Source organism: Garra rufa, chromosome 15 (genome assembly GCF_049309525.1).
Source record: "Garra rufa chromosome 15, GarRuf1.0, whole genome shotgun sequence".
In the NCBI taxonomy this organism is placed as follows: Eukaryota; Metazoa; Chordata; class Actinopteri; order Cypriniformes; family Cyprinidae; genus Garra; species Garra rufa.
The window spans coordinates 33,091,391-33,113,836 of record NC_133375.1 but is presented as its reverse complement, the minus strand read 5'-3'; the positions used below and the strand labels follow the sequence as shown (position 1 = coordinate 33,113,836).

The 22,446-nt window shown below is 36.6% G+C and overlaps 1 protein-coding gene across 1 annotated transcript in view; it reads left to right on the top strand.

Moving 5' to 3' along the window:
* The first annotated feature begins 5,514 nt into the window (after positions 1-5,514).
* doc2g (double C2-like domains, gamma) overlaps positions 5,515-22,446 on the top strand; it is a 59,889-nt gene continuing 42,957 nt past the window's right edge. Inside the window, exons 1-4 of the mRNA XM_073819863.1 lie at positions 5,515-5,656; positions 8,407-8,830; positions 9,510-9,589; positions 11,891-11,965. Coding sequence (XP_073675964.1) covers positions 8,425-8,830; positions 9,510-9,589; positions 11,891-11,965 — 561 coding nt within the window. The 5' untranslated portion in view covers positions 5,515-5,656; positions 8,407-8,424. The remainder of the gene's footprint in view (positions 5,657-8,406; positions 8,831-9,509; positions 9,590-11,890; positions 11,966-22,446) is intronic.

The following is a 22,446-nucleotide window of genomic DNA, read 5'->3' as shown; positions in this document are numbered from 1 at the left end:
TAACAATCCTATAGTGTCTTACTATTTAAATTTATTGATTAAATGTAAAAATTGGACACAAAAGATGGTGCATACATTTAATTAGGTTAGAAAAAAATTGCCTTCCAAAGGTAATAAGGCTTATAAAAGGTAAAACTCAATTTAAACTTATTGGAAAAGTTACTTTCTGTTACTCCTGCAAACTAATCACTGCACAGTATATAAAGAATATCAAAAGCTTTGGGAATCAGCTGTCCACGGCAGTCCTAAACCTGCCAAAGTACCAGCACAGTGGCACACTCAGCAAAATATACCATCTAATTATGGTTATCAACAAAATTCCAAAAAAATACCGAGACATCATGTTTTGTCATTACTGCACAACTCTGCATCAAGGGAAATGGAAGAACAAACTGGTATGACATAATTTCAAACAAAGTCAGGCCAAAAAGAAACCCATTTCAGTAGTACGAAACAGCTCACCAAAAACACTTTCTGCAAGTTGCCTTCGTACTACTAATGCACACTTCAAAATCTCACCTAGAAATAGTACAGTATGTCATCCAGTTCATTTTACCTGTGGTTACATAAATGCTGTGAATTTGGACATACTGCTCTTTTCACATACTGTATTTCGCCTGCTATATAGTCTTTATATAGTGAGAAACAACATCAAAAGAGTCACTGGGATGAATCAAAACCACTGCTATAGCTGTTTAGGCTTTTCTAGGATGTGTTATAGTTTGGTAATCGAGCATGAACACACTATTAATCATGTCACTCCAGAATCCTAGAGTGAATCGATTCTTCTTGGAATCAAAGATTCGATTCTTTTGTCTTTTTTTTCCCCTTTTTTTTTTTTAAGGGTCGACTCCCACCCGGGCTCCCTGAGAAGAGAACAGACGAGCTTGTACTTTTGAGGACAGAGACATATGTGCAAGGGCAAGAACATCCATCTACTCCCAGCGTATTTGGAGAACCGAGAGATAAATATATCTGTGCGAGAACCCTTTTCAGTTTGTGTATGTAAATCAAGGTGAATTCTTTCAGTGTCCCATGCTAATGTAGAGACTAAGTCGGCCATCGCATTTGTAATGGAGGATGACAGGTTATTTGTACTGGTGTATCAGCCGCTGATTATTACTTTTCAATGCGATGAGATAGAGCCATTGAACCGTCAACGTGTTTGTGCGTATGGGGCTCTGTCTAGCATGCTCATTTACCTTCCGTGTTTAACATATTCGGCGAATATTGATGAATATGCACAGAATATAAATTACAAGCAGATAAATATATTTTTAAAATGAGAGAAAATCGGTGTGCTTCAGCAGGTCCATCCTTCATTGTGTGGTTTTGTTATGTCAGGCAGTGAAAATAGATTTTCATGCATAATTCATAATTAACACACTCTATTATTTTGTAGTTATGTATATGCATTTATCAATGCACTGTGGGATTACTGTTATGAGTCATGTTTAAGCATTTATTATATGCTAGGGATTTCAGAAACACGTATTAATGCTCTAATACCCACCATAAATTTCCTGCGTCATGAGACGTAGCATTGCACAATTATACTGAGATTGTGACGGTTGACCTTCATGTGACAAGGTGACCTTCAGCTCACAATTTTCAGCTCAAAAGCAGCACTAAGTGTTTTTCTAATTGCTCATTATTTTTGCAGACACATTACTGATTTGGTTTTAGCGGTGCACAAATTAGCACCTATATGCCAAACGTGAAAACCAAAGGTTTCAGGCTTATCTCTCAGTTCACTAGCGTTTCTAGAAAAAAATGTGTTTGTTTTTTTGTTTGTTTTTTTTGTGGCATGGCATCATCTTTCTTGTTCCTCTCTTCTTCTTCTTCTTCTTCTTCTGTGAATGCGTCGTGAGGGGTTTACAGAACCTGGCCGAGTTTGTTTTTGCACCTCAGCAAGATTCCTGCTAAACTGAGCCAAGATATGCCACATCTGGTGCTTAAATAAAATTGAAATTCACGCTCTCTATCTTTACTAGAGACGCATGCAAGACTGTTATAAAACACTGTCTGCAGCAAACTTAAATGGCTTTTGAGTTACACTCTTTAAAATAAAGGTTCTTTATTGGTATCAGTGGTTCCATGAAGAACCTTTAACATCCATGGAAACCATTGCTCAAAAGGTTCTTCATAGTGGAGGTTCTTTAGGTTATTAAAATGTTCTTTACTCTAAGAAAATAATGGCTGTTTTAATAAATATTAAGTGTAAGTTCTTTTTTGAACCTAAAATGGTGGTTCTATGGAATTACACTGAAAACCCCCCTTTTGGAACCTTTATTTTTAAGAGTGTAAAATCAGAATCTAAAATAACAAGAAAAAGTACTAGTGGTATATGTAGTAGTTCAATGAGTTAATACTTTAAGGTTGGTATTGGTGTACGATTAAATGCAGTAATAAAGAAAAATGAGCTGTCAAATAAAACACTGTTTTGTGTGGAAATTAGGCCTATGTTGTGACAACAGGAACATTTTAAAACTGAGAATGATTTTCATGACACACATTTTTCTGACAGAACTCCTGAGGAGGCAAAACCGTAAAATATGAGTATATCTGTAGCATTTCTCAGCACCAACTAGTCACGTAAGCTCCCATGATGCTTTTTTTCCCTATCCATTGTTTCTATAGCCAGTGCTGCAGAAAAGCTTTGATGACGGAGGTTTTTGTGCAGTTTTTCTATACTTTTATCCTGACTAAACATCTTTCTCCTCATTTTTCACAGCATACGCAATGTTTTGATGGTGTAGAAGTGAACTAGGTTAAGGAGTAATTATGAAATCTCTAAAAAATGAACAAGAATTTTTGGATCATGGTTTTTAAATACCACCTTCAAAACTGTCTTAAATTAGATTTTTAATTATTTATTTATTTTTTGTAACCCTACCTTTTTCTTCAATGCGGAAATCTGTGGGTGAGACTTCGTGTTCATTATCTGCTATAGAGAAATAACGAGAAGAATAACATGTAGTAAACTGTAAAACTATTTGCACTTCAAACCAATGCGTCCACAATTAAGATAATACATTAAAAAATAATATGGTAAAACACCAATTTGCAATATCTAGCAACAAAATGAGCTGGTTGTACATCTAAAAATAGCTGGATGTGGATTAGACCGGAAGCCACACCCATAAAATGACCACACCCACTCTCGAAAACATAATATAATTAAATCATTATTTAATTAAGTTATAATTTCATTGGTGTTTAAACAAGTAGACAATGAAATCACACTGGCAAACATTTCATTAATTCTTTTGTTTCATAATCGATTTTCTGCTTAATATTATTTAGGCTATTAAAATTGCATGTTCTAACAGGTTCTGAATCAGTTTGATTCGTTTAAACAAATCATTTAGTCTGATTTTCAGAACTGGGTCAACCATTTGATTCAAAAGAATGACTCATTTACAAATCGAACATCGATACTTTTCACATAAACACCACAGGAGAGTTAGGCTAGTGCAGGATTTTCGTCAAATACGTTTTTAAATTTTAACCTGTTCCTCACACAAAGCTATCATAAGGCTTTTGAATACTTAAATTGTATCCTGCAAGCTTAAATGTAGGCTATATAATAATTGAAAATATAATATTATAACTTTTTTATATAATTATTTTTATTGTATTATCATAGTAGCCCTGCTAAAAAAAAAAACAGCTAAGACCAGCCTGGCCAGGCTGGGAAAGTGGCCAAAACCCCTCTAAAACCAGCCTGCTGACCAGCTAAAACCAGCCAACCAGCCTATGCTGGTTTAGATGTTTTTTCAGCAGGGAGGTGTTGTTTAAGTACACAATAAAAAAAAAACACACTGGCAAAAATACATTTTGTTTACATACATACAATTACATACAATTGTTTTGTGTTTCATAATCGATTTTCTGATGAATAGGCTATTCTTTAATAGGCTGTTAAAATAGCGGGTTCTAACAGGTTCAGTTCGATTCATTTGAACAAATCATTTAGTCCTATTTTTTAGAACCGGGTCAACCATTTGATTCAAAAGAATGACTCGTTCACGAATCGAGCGTCGCTAATTTTGTTTAAAAAAATTCGAATTCTAACAGGTTCTGAATCACTTCGATTCGTTTGAACAAATCATCTTAGTCATAATTTTTGAACCGGGTCAACCGTTTGATTCAAAAGAATGACAAATCAAACAACGCTACTTTTCACATAAAGGTCACAGGAGAGCTAGGCTAGTGCAGGATTTTCGGCAGATAACTTTTTCAATTTTAACCTGTTCCTCACACAAAGCTATCATAAGGCTTTTGAAGACTAAAATTAATCCTGCCAAATGTAGGCTATATAATAATTGAAAATATAATATTATATTTTTATTATATAATAATTTTTATCATAGTAGGTGTTGTTTAAACAAGTACACAATGAAATGACACTGGCAAACATACATTTCATTATTTGTTTTGTGTTTCATAATCGATTCTCTGAGGAATTTTCTTTATAGGCTGTTAAAATTGTGAATTCTAACATGTTCTGAATCAGTTCGATTCTTTTGAACAAATCATTTAGTCCTAATTTTTTGAACCGGGTCAACCGTTTGATTCAAATTAATGACTCGTTCAGAATCGAACGTCGCTACTTTTCACAGGAACGCCACAGGAGAGCAAGTGCAGGATTTACAGCGAATACTTACACAAATAAATTTGATCCTGCAAGCTAAATTTAGGCTATATAATTTAAAATATAATATTATAACTTTTTTATATGACTATTTTTATTGTATTATCATAGTAGGTGTTGTTTAAACAAGTACACAATGAAATCACACTGGCAAACATACATTTCATAATCGATTCTCTGCGGAATTTTCTTTAAAAGGCTGTTACAATTGCGTGTTCTAACAGGTTCTGAATCAGTTCGATTCGTTTGAACAAATCATTTAGTCCGATTTTTTTTAACCGGGTCAACCGTTTGATTCAAATTAATGACTCATTCACGAATCGAACGTGCTACTTTCTCACAGGAACGCCACAGGAGAGCAAGTGCAGGATTTACAGCGAATGGGCTTCCGAAGACTTGGAATATAGTGCTTGAGTCATAAGGACTGCTTGACAGCTCCTCACGTTCATTAGGTCAAAATATAGAAAATCACACAGATTCAGAACAGCATCAGAGTGAGTATAAATAATGTTATATACATATCCATTTTAAGTGAACTATTCCTTTAAGGTAACATGTTTATCCAGAAAGTGACTTCACTGAGGTAAAATTCTGTGACAACTAGCCCCGGTGTTCTCTACATAACTTCTCTGCAGTTATTTCTTCCTCTTATGTTTTGAGGAACTCACTATGGCTATTCACTTTCACATATGTCCTCAGTTTCTCTCTCTCTCTCTTCAGCGTTCTCTCCCTCATTGTTAAATCTCAGCAGTATACGCTGAAAGTGACAGATCAGTGAGCGCGTTGCGCAGAGAATTTAAAGAAAACGTCACAACCGAGTCAGAGCGAGGAGAGAGAGAGTGAGTAGTGAGAGGGAAGGGAGGGAGTCTGTGCGAGAGGGACAGAGAACGAGGGAGGATATATTGATACAAAACGACGGTGGTTTCTCCTCAGTGTGTGTGAGAGAGACCATGAGTGAAGACAAGATGGAGTGCTGGAACAGATGAAGACTGTCATTGGGTGAGTGAGTGTGCGTATACATCTGTCTGAGTGCCTTTGTATTTTTGCCCACTTGATAATGCAGGTTTGTGTATCAGCTTGACCACCTGTTAGTGTGTGTGCGAGTGTGTCTTGTGTCCACATGCATGCATGATGCCTGCAGGTGTATTACCTCGTTTCTGTGTATGTTTATAAGTCGGTTTTAATGGTTGTGTGCTGGTAGCTGTGTTTATTTGCACTTCTGCTTAACTCTGCATGTGATGCATCTCTGTTTGCGCTTGCCAACATGTGTATGTTATTCAGCATGACAGCCTTTGTGTGCATGTGACAGTGTTTTTGCATCTTGGTAGTCTCAGAGTGCATGAACGTGTTGCAAATAGAGTCTTGCCACACATTAAATATTATTGTTGATTGTGATGTTATGCAACGTTTAATTTTTTAGTTAAATAATCCTAGAGGTGAAGTGCTGTGAAATCGTGCAGCTTGTTTTGACTTATAATAACATTCGTTAATGTGGCAATTTTAGCAATTAAACAAAACCAAAAGGCAAAAGTAACTTTGTTTTGATTCATAACTGTTCCATTTTTTTTCTCGCTTATTCTATTTTTGGCTCTAGTTCACGAGACAAGAATCTTACGAACTACAGGCAAAGATGTGAAAAACAGAGGTTGAAAGAGAATGTGTGAGAGAGAGATACGCACAGAAGAGGACGCATATGAAACAGACACTATATCTCTGTCCTTAGGGAGGTAGCGTAATCAAAACAGCCGCATTACTGGTAATGAAAGATATTATCAGCAGAAAGTCTGTCACACATCTTTATCTGTCTGGATCAGGGGCCGAGGGGCATTCTTCTGTTTCACTTGTCACATCAAACGTTTTGCTGAGGAAGAAAATTGGCACCACAAAATTGGTTGAAATTGTGGAAGACAAGATTTTAAAGGAATACTTTACCAAAAAAATTTCAAAAAACGACTCACTCTCACGTCTTTCCAAGCTTTGTTTTTGTGGAACATAAAAGAAGATATTTAGCAGAGTGTCCAAGCTGCTTTTTTCTGTAGTGAAAGTATAGGGATATTATAAATTTTGGGGTCAATTACCAATTTTTTGTTTATTATTTATTTATTTATTTATTTTTAAAGGAAAAGGGGATTTAACCTGTTTTGGGTCATTTGAATTGTTTAGTTTTTTTTTTTTTTTTTTCAATTTATTTTAAGGAAAGAGGGTAATTAACTGTATTTGGGTCAGTATTGTTTTGTTTTTATTTAATGTGAATATTTTTACATTTATTTTAAGGGAAGAGGGAAATTAACAATGTTTTGATCATTATACATTTTTGAATTATTTTTCTTTAAGGGAAGACGGGATTCAATCATTTTTAGGTCATTTGAATTGTTTAAAGTTTTTTTTTTTTAAGGAAAGGGAAATTAACTGCATTTGGGTAATTTTTCTGTTTGTTTTTACTCAATATATTTTTCCATTTATTTTAAGGGAAGATGAAAATTAACAATGTTTCGATCATTATACATTTTTGAATTTCATTATTGTTTTTAAGGGAGAAGGGGATTTACCCTTTTTGGGTCACTTGAATTGTTTTAAGTTTTTCCTTTTTTTTAAAGGAAGAAGGAAATTAACTGTATTTAGGTCTTTTTTTATTTGTTAGTTTTTACTTTTTTACATTTATTTCACGGAAAGAGGAACATTAACAATGTGTCGATCGTTATACATTTTTAAATTTATTTATTTTTTGAGGGAAAAAGGGATTTAACCATTTTTTGGTCATTTAAATTGCATGGTTTTTAACATTTATTTTAAGGGATGAAAGAAATTAACTCTATTTGGGTAATTTTTTTTTTGTTTTGTTTTTACTTAATATATTTTTTACATTTATTTTAAGGAAAGAGGGAAAATAACAATGTTTTGATCATTATACATTTTTGAATTTTTGAAGGGGATTTAATTTTTTTGGGTCATTTTAATTTTTAACCACATTTGTCTGTTTATATGTAATATAATTTTACAATATATATGTATATATATATATATATATATATATATATATATATATAAGTTGATTGGAATTATTTTGAAAAAAAATACTAATGGTTTAAGAAATATAAACATTTAAAAAAGTAAAAATAATAATAAAATAAAAAATGTCAAATAAACTTAATTCAAGAAAATTAAAAGTAAAAAATCTTAATATTACTTCTAAAGTAAGTTTAAGGATGTTTATGTGTTTTTATAGGACAAATAGACCAAAACAACAACACCACATTAATAAATTGATTTTTGATTGCAGTTTATGGAATGGGAAAGATTTACAGTATGGCCACATGGGTCAATGTCGTCTTAATTTCATTTCAACGCAACGTATATAGTATTTATATTTTATTTGTATCCAGCTTTTTCTTTAATGTGAATGTAAACCTATGAGTGAGACTTCCGGTTCATTAGCCGCTATAGGGAAATAACAAGAAGAATAACAACGAGCAGTAAACAGTAAAACTGTTTGCACTACAAACCAGTGTGTTCTTAATTAAAAAAACACAATAAAATAACAAGGTAAGACACCAATTTGCAATATCAAGCAGCAAAACAAGCTGTTTTGTACAGCTAAAAATAGCTAGATGCGGATGAAACCCAGACCCATAAAATTAAAAAAATGGCTGGACCCACTCTTACAGGAAGGAAAAAGGTGGATAAAGCTGTTTTTCCCCCCTTAAGTTATGTAGTTTTAAAAACTTCTTTCTTTCTCTCTCTCTCCACAGCTCTTTCCAGTGGTCCCGATGAGCGTTTCCAAACCACCTCCGCCCCATTCCCACTTCCCCCCCAGCAACCCGTCCTCCCATCTCCCCCTGCCTCCGTCCTCCTCTTCCTCCCCCTCTCCCTCCACCCCTCCCTCTGCCGCGGGTCCCCCCAGCCCCGCTGTGCCTCCTCCTCCCTCCCCAGGCAAGATCTCCATGCAGGAGCACTTTGCCATCAACGTGTGCCCCGGCCCCATCCTCCCCATCCCACAGATCTCCGACTTCTTCCCTCGTTTCCACGACTTCCCCATCACCCCCCCTCCACCCCGGGAGAAGCAGGTTCTAAAGGACAAAGACAAGGACGGAGACGGGAACGGAGAGAAAGACCGCAAGAGGGAGAGAGAGCAAGAGGAGAACGGAGAGTTTGTCGACTCGGATGACGATGACAGTGAGTTTGTCTCGTGGCTAGTGACTGTTACACACTTGGTTCCCTTTGGGTGGGTTACACATGTGTTTACGCTTGTCTGCTTTTCCGTTGATGCCGATGCATTTTTCACAAATCTACTGACATCCTTCTGGAATGACCTGGGGTTAAGTGCTTTTCTCAAGGACACAATGGTAATAGAACTTAAATGAGTCCTTGTGGGCTTCGAACCTACAACCTTTATTTCAAATCCAAATCTTTAACCACATCGGCCCAATCTTCTTCCTTCTTCACACACACTTCTCTATTACATAACTCCTCACTTACATGAATCCATGGATATTTCCTGGATTCCTTTTGTTTGATTGACTGATTTTATTCACCAGTAAGCAGCCAATGAGGCATGAGCACTTCCCATCGGCCTGGACCTGGAGTCTCATACTGTTTGGTATTGATTGCTTTGTGTGGTGTTTGGCGGATTGGTGGGAGTGCGTGTGATAACTGAGGTATGCGATCGGAGTGTTAAATACTTCATTAGTCTCTGTAATGGTGCATAAACACTACAAGCCCTCTGTATGTGCACAGCCCTGATTAGGTCGTTACAGGCAAGACTGATTCCCAGCTAAGTCGTTTGGGTTGTTATTGGCTGCTATTTTTGCTAATGTGCGTGCACGATATTAAGGTATTCCTTTGTTTCTTTCAGCCTACCTGGGAACTCTGGAGTTCAACCTGCTATTTGACCAAGAAAATAACTGCTTGCACTGCACCATCCACAAGGCCAAGGTTGGTTTACACTACTTTTTGGGTTGCTTGGGCTGTTTTAGAATGTAAGCACTTTCCAAGATGTCGTCCAAGATGCTCATGTCTTTCTTTCTTCAGAAAAGAAATTAAGATTTTTGCGGAAAATATTCCAGGATTTTTCTCCATAGTGGACTTTAACATGTTGAAGGTCCAAATTGCAGTTTTGCTGAAAATTACCCATCGTGTCGCTAGATAATTCCCTTATTTATACAAATTATTTTTCCCTTAGTTATACAAATTATATTTAATTTTTTTTATCAGAATGCGAAGTTGTTTTGAACAAAGAGGTAAAATAGGATTGTAACAAAAATGAATTAGAAACTAAGACATAATTAAATGGATAAAATGACGGAAAAAATCAGTTAAATCTGATTCTGTTGCATAGAACTGGATAAAAATAATATATTGATATTGAATATATTTTCTGAATAATTTCATTCTTTTACTTTCAACAAAAGTGTGCTTATTTTATTGGCTTGTATCTTTTTTTAATTCAGTATCATTACTCAAAATTATTGAGTTGAATTATGAAGTCTTGCAAAATGATTATAAATTATTAATTAAAAGTGTTTTTGGTTTCCGTTTCGGCCCAGAATTTTAATTTCAGTGCATCCATAAGTAAAATAATAAAATCTACACATAAAGGAAAAAATTAAAAGGTCTTGCAAAATTATTTTATATTATTTAATAAAATAATAAAGAATTATTAAAGAATTTTTGGTTTCATTTTTGGCCCAAAATTTTAATTTTGGTGCATCTCTAAGTAAAATAATAAATTCAACAAACCTTTAAATGTGACCTTCATTTTACAAAAGTAAAAAAGTTTAAGTCTAGCACTGGAATATAACAGTGCCTGGAGTTGAAGAAACACATCTTTATACGAAGGTTTTATTTCTTTGTGGTTTGACAAAGTACTTTTTAAAATGGAAATATATTCACAAATTGTACAAATCTTTCAATATGCTGGTTATTTTATATACTACAAATATATGGATCCTTTCTAATATTGATGACTCATCCTGCACTCATTTACGAAATGCTGTCCAATAAAATGCCCTCTGTAAACTTCTAACTAGCAAATAGCATCAAGTATCGAAACAAGTATCGAGTTTACAAAACGTAAAATTTACTTGCATGTAATTTGCCAAATTAAAATAGAGTACATTTTATTTAAAAGAGAAGTTCACTTCCAGAATGAAAATTTCCTGAAAATGTACTCTCCCATATGTCATCAAAGATGTTCATGTCTTTCCTTCTTCAGTCAAAAAAAAGGTTTTTGAGAAAAACATTCCAGGATTGTTTTCCATATAGTGGACTTCAGTGGGAGCCTACAGGTTGACAGTCCAAATTTCAGTTTCAGTGCAGCTGCAAAGGGCTCTAACGATCCCAGTTGAGGAATAAGCATTTTATCCAGCAAAACCATCATTCATTTTCTAAGAAACATACAAATTTATGTACTTTTTAACCACAAATGCTCATCTTGCACTAGCTCGACCCCACGCATTACTTAATCACACATGCGTGATGTAGGCGGAAGTACTGGCCCATTTTTTTTCAAAGCAAGCATGCAAAGAAAGTCAAACGCCCTTTACAAAAAAAGATAAAACAACAACGTTGGACGATTTTGAAGTTGGAGGAGAAAATCAGATGCAGTTTTAACCCTACCCTGCCTTTTTGAACCAAAGTACACAGACGAAGAACTAACCATGTGTGATTTTTCCAACGTGATTATGCAATGTACAGCTAGTGCAAGACGATCATTTGTGGTTATAGTATATACTTTAGTTTTTTTTTTTTTTTTGAAAATGACCAATCATTTGACTAGATAATACCTTTCTTCATCGACTGGGATCATGTAGAGCTCTTTGAAGCTACATTAAATCTTCAATTTGGACCTTTATTCCGTTGATCCCCATTGAAGTCCACCATATGGATTCCAGGAAATCCTGGAATGTTTTCCACAAAAAAACTAATTAATTTGCGACTGAAAAAAGAAAGACATAAACATGGATGACATGGGAATAAGTAAATTATCAGTAACTTCTCCTTTAATGGTTTATCGTCAGCATGCAAAAAACAAACTGTTGCAAAGTTAAACAGTCTTAATTGTAATGATGCTGTCGGCGTTCAAGGATTCGTCTCTGGTTCATACAAAGAACCATGTGCCCTAAAGTGTGCATATCACTGTAAGCATATGATCCATCAACCTCTCATCCCAGACATGCTTGTGCATTTTATGTGACATGAGTCTATGTGCTTTTGTGTGTTTGTTTGTGCCCACAGGGACTAAAGGCCATGGACTCCAATGGACTGGCGGATCCATATGTGAAACTCCACCTCCTGCCTGGAGCAAGCAAGGTCACTGCAACCTTCTCACACGCACACAGCATGGTTCAACTCTCGCTGCACTATCAGCACAAGTTGCGACTCCCTGACACGCACACACACGTCTACACATGCGTTGCACAGAACACACAGGCGTGATGTGAGCATGCATCACTGGCAGGGCTGCCCGTGAGCGCTGAAGCCGTTCATGTGGAGAACATGCGGTGGAAACGGGTGGATTCAGCGAGCGCTTCAGCACTGAATTATTCTCCCTTTCATTTTCACCGCATGTAACGAATGCACGGCGCTCTAATCTGTTCAAAGCAGGACAGGCTGAGATAGGAGCAGCCAGAAGCGTCCTGTCCTCCTCTCCAGCGGTTTTTACTCTTTTCCGTCCTCCCGTACACTCGTCCAAATGTCTGCCACTATCTCTCTGTCTATCGCCACATGACCCACTTTGACCTTGGAATACCAACACAGCGTTGAATGCGGGATGGGAGGGAGGGATGGAAAAAGGAGAGAGACAGATGAGGGGGGACAGCAGCAGGTGGTTGTCATGGAAACAGCACAGATTGTTATACGACTCACGTCAACAGAGGAGCGTATATGTACAAGAGCGAAAGAGAAAGCGAGAAGCGTCACGTCTTGCGTATGCTCCCACGCGCCAGCCTGGTAAATATCGACCGCCAGGGTTATACAGACACCTCCGGGCTTTGAAAAGGTGTGCGAGCCGGAGGTGATGGACGTGTGTGCGTACGCCCACCTTCAGACGTAGACGTACAGACACACACACACACACTCGTACGTGGGCGTGCAGGCATTAAAAGAACCCATTTATAACACTCTCTCTCCTTTTGTCCTTTTACACGCTTCATGGTTTCATATGCATCCATATGTGATCTATTAAGGGTATAGTTAATCTAAAAATATTTTGTCTTTTACTCGCCCTCATATGACATTTCGTCTTCTTTTGTGGAAAATATAAAGAGCTTTTTTGTTTGCCCAGTGGAAGTGAATGGTGACCATGATTGCTAAGAAAGATTTTCAGTAGTCACATCTTCTATTTCAATCTGTTTCTAAAGAAAGCGTCGGACGGCTTTCAATGTTGTGTATTCATATGGGCTGTGTTCATAAGTCATATTGGCTACTTTTATGATTTTTGAAAGGGCTTGACCCAGTGTTGGGTCAAGTAAAATTAAAGCGTTTTTAGTGATTCAGTAAAAAAACTGAAATAAAATAGACATATTAAATGAAAAACTAACACATAAACTTATTTTTTTAGGTAGCTGTCAAGGCGATATTTCTAATTTATGACATTTAATATGCCTTGTTTTGGAAGCACTGTATATAAAATAAGTAAAAGGTATTTGGGAGTTTTTATCATGAAATTCTGACTTTTTTCTCACAAATTGCGAGTTTAAATCTCACAATTCTGACACTTTTTCCCCAGAATTGCATGATACAAACCCACAATTCTGACTTTTTTTTTTCCAGAATTGCAGGATACAAACTCCAGGGTTCGTACGGTCATGAAAAACCTGGAGAAGTCATGGAATTTTAAAATGGCAATTTCCAGGCCTGGAAAAGTTTTGGAAAATTAAATTAACCCACAAAGTTTTGGAAAAGTCATGGAAATTTGTTTCACCATCTCTGTATATTAGAATATTGCTGATAATTTTGTTTAAATTCCAGTTAACGAGCGCACGATCGGTCACATGATCGGTTGTGCGGGGTAACGGCGACTCGCAGTTTTAGCCAGCGTTTGTATTAACTCATGTAAACTTAAGCAATGCCAGGGAAATGCTGATTTAGGACTTTAGGCTTCGTGATGAAAAGTACAAGGAGTGGCTCGAGAAAAATCTGGACCCGGGACGTGCAAAATATGCATTGTGTAGGAAAACGTTTGACGTTTCGAACATGGGAGAGGCAGCAGTGTCTAGCAGTAATTCGCGGGTTGATCCAAAATGAGCGGGTACCTGCTGTCATCCGTGGTTACGAGTCATCCAAAAATATTTTTAATGATATTTGGGTTGCGGTCGGTCGGGTCGTTTGAAATAAAGACCTTTGTAATTTATATAGTACTAGACACAATTTTCTATGAAATATGATATGACTTTTTTTTATTTTTTTATTGTCAGACGAATCTGAAATTTTTCTTGCGTAACGGTATGTTGACACTCTTTACAAACAGACAAAACATGATTTACAACAGCCTGGTGTACAAAGGAATGTTTTAATTTCACCCGATTAAATCTTGGAACCTTAAATCTATGTTTAGATGGCAAAAGTACAAATTCATTATACAACACATGATTAGGATTAGAAACGATATTCATAGCCAGCCTTAAGAGGTTCTTATGATAAGAAAGTACAAAAATAAATACATACAAAAAATACATAGACCTACACTTTATTGGCTGAATATTATTTACCTTCTGAATGTTGAGCGTTATTAACTGTTGAATAAATGCTGACGCGGGACAAAATGCCCGATTTCCCAACACGTTGAACTGAGCAATGCCATTGTACCATTTTAATAGGCTACTTTTAAACGCATATAGCTCAGTAATGTCAGCTTTATGTATTTTCTGAGAGGGGGTGGGATTTTTGTTGGGAAAGTCGGGGGAGAGACGCACACTTCGATTAGCCTGGATAAACACATGCAGCATCTTAATTGTTGAGAAAATGGTATTCCTAATAAATGTCTCGAATATTTTGATTATGTCCAATGCTTCTCTTTCTTTTTGGAATTATTAGACACATTTCACTATGCCTTTTCAAATGCCTAGGTCTGTTTAATTTCCTTAATTATAAAATTCCTAGTATTTTTAAACGTTTATTCAAGCAATAATATAAAAATTATCTCATGTATATGCGTGTTTAAAACCAGGGATTAAAAACGAATTCCAAGTAAAAACGGTATTTTTTCTTTACATTTCCAGAGAGCGAAACGAACGAAATTAAACATTACTTAATAAATTCAAGGCACTATAATTTCCTTATTCATTTGATACAACTATTATAGCTATACAATTAATATATATAAAATAATATTATTTTGTCTTATTCGTGATTCCTGAATTTATATATGAAAACTTTGTTTTAAAGTGCATTCGTTATGTTTGTATAAGAAAATTCGTTAATCTGTTCTAGCCTATTTGATTTAATATTCTTGATAATTTTTAGAAGTTAAAAGTTAAGAAAAAAGGAATTAGCTTGTAGTCTATATATATTTAGGGCTTTAGGCTAATCTTTTTCTTAACTTCTATTACACTGTAGATCGAAATAAAATAATTCTTGATCATATTTAACATCGGAGAATCACTGACATAATTTAGAGTACTTCGAAAACGAAACTATTTAAATCTGTATAAAGGAAAGACAAAATAAATCCCAACAAGAACAATGTATTTTCTTGTAATCAAGAACATTTCTTTTGACAAAATTACCTAATTAATGCCGAATGATGTTTGACAGTGAACGCATCTCCACCGCATAACCGCATATAATCGCTGCTGTCAGTCGCAAATATTAAACATGCGGGTCAGGAAGCGGGTCGGGTACAATATTTTCTTCTTTTTTTTTTTTTTTTTTTTTTGCGGTCCGAGTTGCGGGCGGGTTAGTTGAAAATGTTGGTCGGGTTCGGGTTGTTTATACATTGACCCGCGCATCACTGCTGTGCAAGCGTTATTTAAATAAATAAATTTAAATCATATTCTACACTACAAAGCTTGTCATTTATTGTAGTAAAAATATTTTGTATTTTATATTTTGTTTTCTTCTTATTTAACATGTATACATATACATTTCATGAAACATTAAGTCATGAATATTTACTTAAAGTCATGGAAAAATCATGGAATTTTACTGGTAAAAATGTGTATGAAACCTGAAACTTTTCTCAAAATTAATTGCAGAATTGCAGGATACAAACCTGCAATTCTGAATTGTGAGACAAAAACTCGCAAATCTTTTTTCTCAGAATTGTGAGACAGCTTTTCAATTCTGACTTTTTTTTCTCAGAATTACATTTCCAATTCTGACTTTATAACATGCAATTGAGTTAAGTCAGAAGTGTGAGATTATAAATTCTGAGAACATATCAGTCTCTTTTCTTAACTCGCAACAACTGATACTCGTTCGCAATACTAAAATTTATAAAACTAAAATAAAATTAAAGCTATATTAAAATATAATATAAATTAAATTAAAAATGAAAACTGAAAATACAAAAATAAAAGCTAATTCAAAATATTAATAAATTCTACAATAGCTAATCCTCATCCACTTTCATTGTATGAAAAACAGCAACCTAAACAGAACATTCGTCAGAACGTCGTCTTTTATGTCCCACGGACGGCAGTGCGATGAGTCATTTATGCTTGAACTATTCCTTTAACGAACTACTTCCCGTGCAGGAACTCCATCAGCATCCCATAAAAAGTGCAGGAAGCAGAAGGAAAAAAGCAAGAGGGAGGGAGAGATTGTAGAGCTCGAGAGTGGCCCTTCTTGGTCGAGTGTGTGTGTGTCATCATCACACAGCATGGAGAATGAGATATCTGAGTCACACACACTCTCCCAAGCTGCTGCTCTGGGAATCTCACTGCCCTGGGCCAGATGGAGGGAGGAAAGGGAGAGAGAGAGAAAAGGGGGAAGAGAGAAGTGGAAGATGAGGATAAAATATTTAGAAGAAAATGCGATAGCACCGATTTGGCAGGAGGAGAGAGAGACAGGTGAAACCATATGCTGGTTCAGGCAAAGATGCAATATGAGCGAGGAACTTGGAGAGAAAATAGCTGGAAAGCTGGTAGGGGTTATTATAAGCCATTTTTTTTTGATGAATGCTTGAAGGTCAAACTCAGGTTGTGAGTATACAACTATGGCTAACACAGTCTTAACTGTCAAGTACCATGTTTTTAGTGTACTCAACATCACTGAAGCTTAAAATCCACAAGAAAATAAAGTTTACTTAATGCACTTTTCTAGTTATATTGTAAATAATTCAACAGTACACGTCATTCCAAAGAATGAAAGTTTATTTTTTAACTATTGAAAGACAATAATACTTTGAGAACAAATATTAAGCATTTTTCTACTTTGAAAATAATGCTAATCGTTTCTTGAGCGTCAAATCAGAATGATTTCTAAAGGATCATGTCACACTGAAGACTGGAGTAATGATGCTGGAAATTCAGTTTTGCATCACAGGAATAAATTTCATTTTAAAATATATTAAAATAGAAAACAGTTATTTTAAATTGTACTAATATTTTACAGTATTTCTGTTTTTACTGTATTTCTGGAAGCATAAGAGACTTCTTTTAATTTTTTTTTTTTTTGGAAAGAAGTTGTAATCCCATTTTCCAAAAATTGATAGTACCGTGGTACATTTTTATATGGGATGCTATCAGGTAATACTGTAATACCATAGTACTGAATTAGTCTATAAAGGTACTACCATAGTATATGCCCCAAAATATGTAATGTTTGTACTTTTTATTGAACTGTATATACCATGGTAAATAAATACTGTATAGTCTTGCCATCTAATGCCGTCATGCTACTTTCGTGGTAAAGTCTGTGTGTGTCAGTGAAATAAATAGTGGTTTGAATGATTCATCTCAAGTCCCAGTAGCTGTTTGCTTAGTTGGTGCTGTTTTAATGAATTGTTACATGTATTATTTGCTAATGTCTGTTAGAATTAAAGTGTGTTTATTCATTTGCCGAGCATCCTCAGGGGGCGAGAGAAAGGATAGCCAAGCTTGGCTGGTTCCAGCTTTAAATGCAGCAGTGCAGAGAGTAGAACAGAGAGAGAGAGAGATGAAATGAAATATGCAGAGAAGCAACATGTTCTTCAGGCAATGAATGACGTGGACTCACTCTGTCAGGAGAGCGAGTGTGAGAGAGGCTGCGGTTTGGGAGATTGTGTTTAGGTCTTCACAGCCAGAGTGTTTCTTTGATTTAACACTAATTTGCTAAACGAGCTGTTGCAGGGTAATTGCCCAGTTTGGGGAGTTTAGCTGCATGTCAGGGTATTTGAAGTGCGAGAGTCTGGGGTGAGAGCAGAATTTTAGGGAAGAAATTGTCTGATGGTGAGCTGTTTGTTTATGTGTATGTGTGTGTGTGTGTGTGGGTGGTCAGATTTGGCCTACATTGAGGGGAGCAAATGTCCCCACAAGCAGTGGCACCATTTTTCAGGGGGTACCAGCGGTGGTACTGGCTCGCTCTGTGCCCTAGGCAGGGCATGACATGTCTACAAGGGGGGAAAAAAAGCACTGGTTCGGTAGTGATTTGTCTGAGATGAGTTCAGTGTTACAGTTTTTGTGCAGTGTGAAATGGGTCTCGAGTTCAAGTCCCGACCTAATATGTTGTTGTTGCTGTTTTTTTAATATACAAAAGCTGAACTTTAACCGAACTTGACAGCCAGCAATCATCATGCATTTTTGTTATAAAGAAAAGAGCAGTTTTGACATTTTATTCTCCAGGGTAAAACATACTACAGGATAGTAAAACATGAATTCTTTGTGGAGAAAGCTAAATAAACAGACTAAATAATAATAAACATATGTAATAAAAATACAGTATGTACTGAAAGTTAATGTAGTAATAATGTTGTTCTATCTATGAATTCTTTTCATCTGTCTATCAGTCCATCTATCTGTTCATCTAACTGTCCGTCTGTCTGTCCATCTATCTGTCCATCAATCTGTCTGTCCGTCTACCCGTCTGCCTAGATCTTTCCACCTATCTATCTGTCTCTCCATCTATCTCTTTATCTATCTGTCTGTCTGTCCATCCATCTGTCTACCCATTCATCGCTCTTGGAAAATATAAAAGGTTATATCTGTCCATCTGTCTGTCTGTCTTTCTACCTCTCCTCCTATTTGTCCATCTATCTGTCCATCTATCTATCTGTCCATCTGCCTGTCTCTATATTTATCTGTCTGTCTCTCTGTCCATCTATCTGTCTGTCCTATCTAATTCTCCTCCTATCTGTCCATCCGTCTATCTGTCCATCCATCTATCTGTCTGTCCGTCTATCTATCTACCTTTCCCTCATCTGTCCATCTATCTGTCGTCCGACCACCTACCATTCCTCCTATCTGTCCATCTATCTGTCTGTCCGTCTATCTCTCCATCTATCTGTCCCTCTGTACGTTTCTGTCTGTCTCTATGTCTTTCTGTCCATCTATCTACCTCTCTGTCAATCCATCCGTCTGTCTGTCTGTCTGTCCCTCTGTCTGTCAGTCTTTCTGTCCATCTATCTACCTTTCTGTCTGTCCATCTATCTACTTGTTCGTCTGTCTTTCTGTCTATCTATCTACCTGTCTGTCTGTCCGCCTTTCTGTCCATGTATGTATCTGTCTTTCTGTCCATCTATCTACTTGTCTGATCGCCCATCTGTCCATCTTTCTGTCCATCTATGTACCTGTCCGTCTGTCCATCTTTCTGTCCATCTGTCTGTCCGTCTATCTTTCTGTTCATTTTTCTGTCTGTCCATCTATCTCTCCATTTATCTGTCCCTCTGTTTCTGTCTGTCTCTGTCTTTCTGTCCATCTATCTACCTGTCTGTCAATCCATCAGTCTGTCTCTCTGTCCCTCTGTCTGTCAGTTTTTCTGTCTGTCCATTAGGATTGCAAATGGATGGAAAATTTCCGGAAAATTTCCAAAAATCCCTGGAAGATTCCAAAAAATCCTGGAAAGTTTCCAAAATTTCTGGAATGTTTCCGAAATTTAGTGGAAATTTTCCACCTTTTTGCAACCCTACTGTCCATTCATCTGTCTGTCCATCTTTTTTGTCTCTCTGTCTACCTGTCTGTCCGACCATCCGTCTGTCTGTCTGCTAGGGGTGGAGCCGAACCCGAATACGTTATTCGGAAAGGCACAAATAGCGTGTTTTTTACGAATACTTATTTCGAACAAATACTTAAAAAATATTTGTATTCGGGAACAAGAAAAACTTTATATCAAAAAGCTGCGTTTCCTCATGAGACCGCCGTCAGTGCATGCCTGCATGAGTGAGTGACATTCAGGAGGGGGGTGGGGGTTAAAAGAGGTGACTGACACAGGCTGCTACACACAGTAACAGAGAAGACTTGGCTGGGTGAAAAAAGACTTCACTGCATCACTATTTTTGTTGAATAGATTATTGTACCTTAACTGGGTTCTGGAGGCAGTTTATAGCTTTTGGGAAGCAGAGTTTGATCAGGAGATTATTCCATTAGGGGCCGTTCACATGCACGCTCAAGTTCGTTGTTTCACATGTAGACGCGCGGTATGCGCACACATAATGGAAGCGACGCGGACACGGTGCTATGCGCTCGTTTTTTCCAGGCGCGTCCGCGCCGCATCCAGATAAATACATCTCAACTTTTCAGAATGCCACAAGCGCAGTGCAGGTCATGTCACCAGAACCAACCAATCAGCTTCACCCTTTCCCTTAATAACATTGAAAAACAGCCAAGTTGGAGGAACAGCTTATCATATCTGTACAGGAATAACCATTTTAAAATAAATTTAATAGCAGAGCTACTGCAAGCGATTTTTAATGCTGGAAATCCATTTATGCTTTGCTGAAGCTTCTGAGTCTTCATTGAGAGATCAGGTCATGGTTTCTTAGCAATGGCAGACGCCACGGGAAAGATGTTCATTCAGAAGAAGAACAGTTCTTTTAAGTATTATTTGTTTTTATTCTGTCTGTTCAGCGTCCTCCAACAAGGATGGGTGGTGGTGGGGTTCATAATGTTCACAATGGTATTTTATTAGTTGTTGGTTTAACCATGGATGAGGTAATGGCTGTTATGTTATTTTCTTTTCAATGGCATTCCTTGTTACTTGTTCAACAACATCAACCAATATTGCATATACATAATTATTATAATGGATATAATTAAAGAATACTTACACTATAACGTAAATTATAAGTGTAACGCACAAAAAAATCAGGATTTTACACCAAATACAAAATACAAATACAAATACTTTTCCCCCCTCAACAAATACAAATACAGATACAAATACCGGCTGCTTTGCACACCCCTACTGTCTGCCTATCTATCTATCTATCTATCTATCTATCTGTCTGTCTGTTTGTCTGTCTGTCTGTCTGTCTGTCCACCTGTTGATCATTCTTGAAAAATTTAAAAGTTTATAGTTTGGGTTACTCTTATAATTAGTTTAAACAAAAACAGCAGAGGTTTAGATATTTAGATGGTCCTCGTTTAGATTCCTGGGTAAACAAGTATACATGTTTGTGAGTATGGGGAGGGAGCTGATATTAGGGTAAGAAACAGAAGGGGTAATGATGATTGTGTGTGTGTGACAAAGGGGAGGTGAGCTGGGGAAAGCCTCTCGTCCTCTCTCTCTCCTCTGCAAAGTAGGTGAGCAGATGTCTGCCTTTCACCTGAGGGAGAAGAGATAAATGATGTTTCCTCTCCTGTCCTCCCTGACTGACTCTCTCTCTCATCTCTTCCATCGTCATCTCTACCCAGATGGATCATGCTCATTCAAACTAGGGGCATGTGTCCTGTCAGTTTTTTTGATCCAAGTAGATCTGAAATCCTATTTCTCAAAAACTATTTGTTATAACTTATTGTGGGTAAAATAGGTTCTGAAACACTGGCACTTTCACTTATCTAAATTTGGAGAGTCCAGCTGAGTTGCACCTGAGTCTTAGACTTACATAACAAACTAAGTAGCTAAAAAGTGTTTTCTCTGCACTTTATCTTAGATTATCTTTCCTTGACCACACAGTGAGCAAGGACTGCAAAAGTGCATGACCCCACTGTATCAAACTATTTATGTAGTTTGTTGGATGCAGCTGAATACTTTTATCTCTGCTTCTTTCCTTGTGTCCTTAGTCCTTAGTTTATCTTCATCCTTTTTATAATGACATATAATTTCAGTTTTTTTTTTTTGTTTTGTTTTTTAAACAAAATGAATAGTTCAGCCATGAAACCACTTGAGTTCTAATTGGTTCATTAAATTCATTGTTGCCAGCCAAGCTGATTCACATACTTATTCATATTCAATAAATGCAATGTCTCCCTGCTATAGCGCGTGTCCTCATCTTAGCCCTCTGCCTCCCCAGTACCACCTGCCTAGATCTGCTACCTATGCAAACCTGCTGTATGCGCATTCTGTTTACACTGATAAAAATTTCACAATCCATCCCGTAACATATTTGATATTTAATGTGCAAATTCATATTTATACATATGTTCATACAAGATCACCATAGAACTTCTAGTGCAACCTGGGATTACGTAAGTGCTTTGTTCAAGGGCACAGTGGTGATGACTCATGGTTTGCACTTTGCAGGAATTGAAGCAGCCTTCAAGTTCCTAGCCCAGAGCCTTAACCACTAAATCACCACCCGCTGCACAAAGTGCAAACAACTGTAGCACATCTGAGCAGCATCTGATTCTGACAGATTCTTTAAATTGAGAAACTATTTACGGCGGCGTAATTTCTGCACAGATGGAGCTTGGGGGTGTTAATTATTTCCCCCAAAT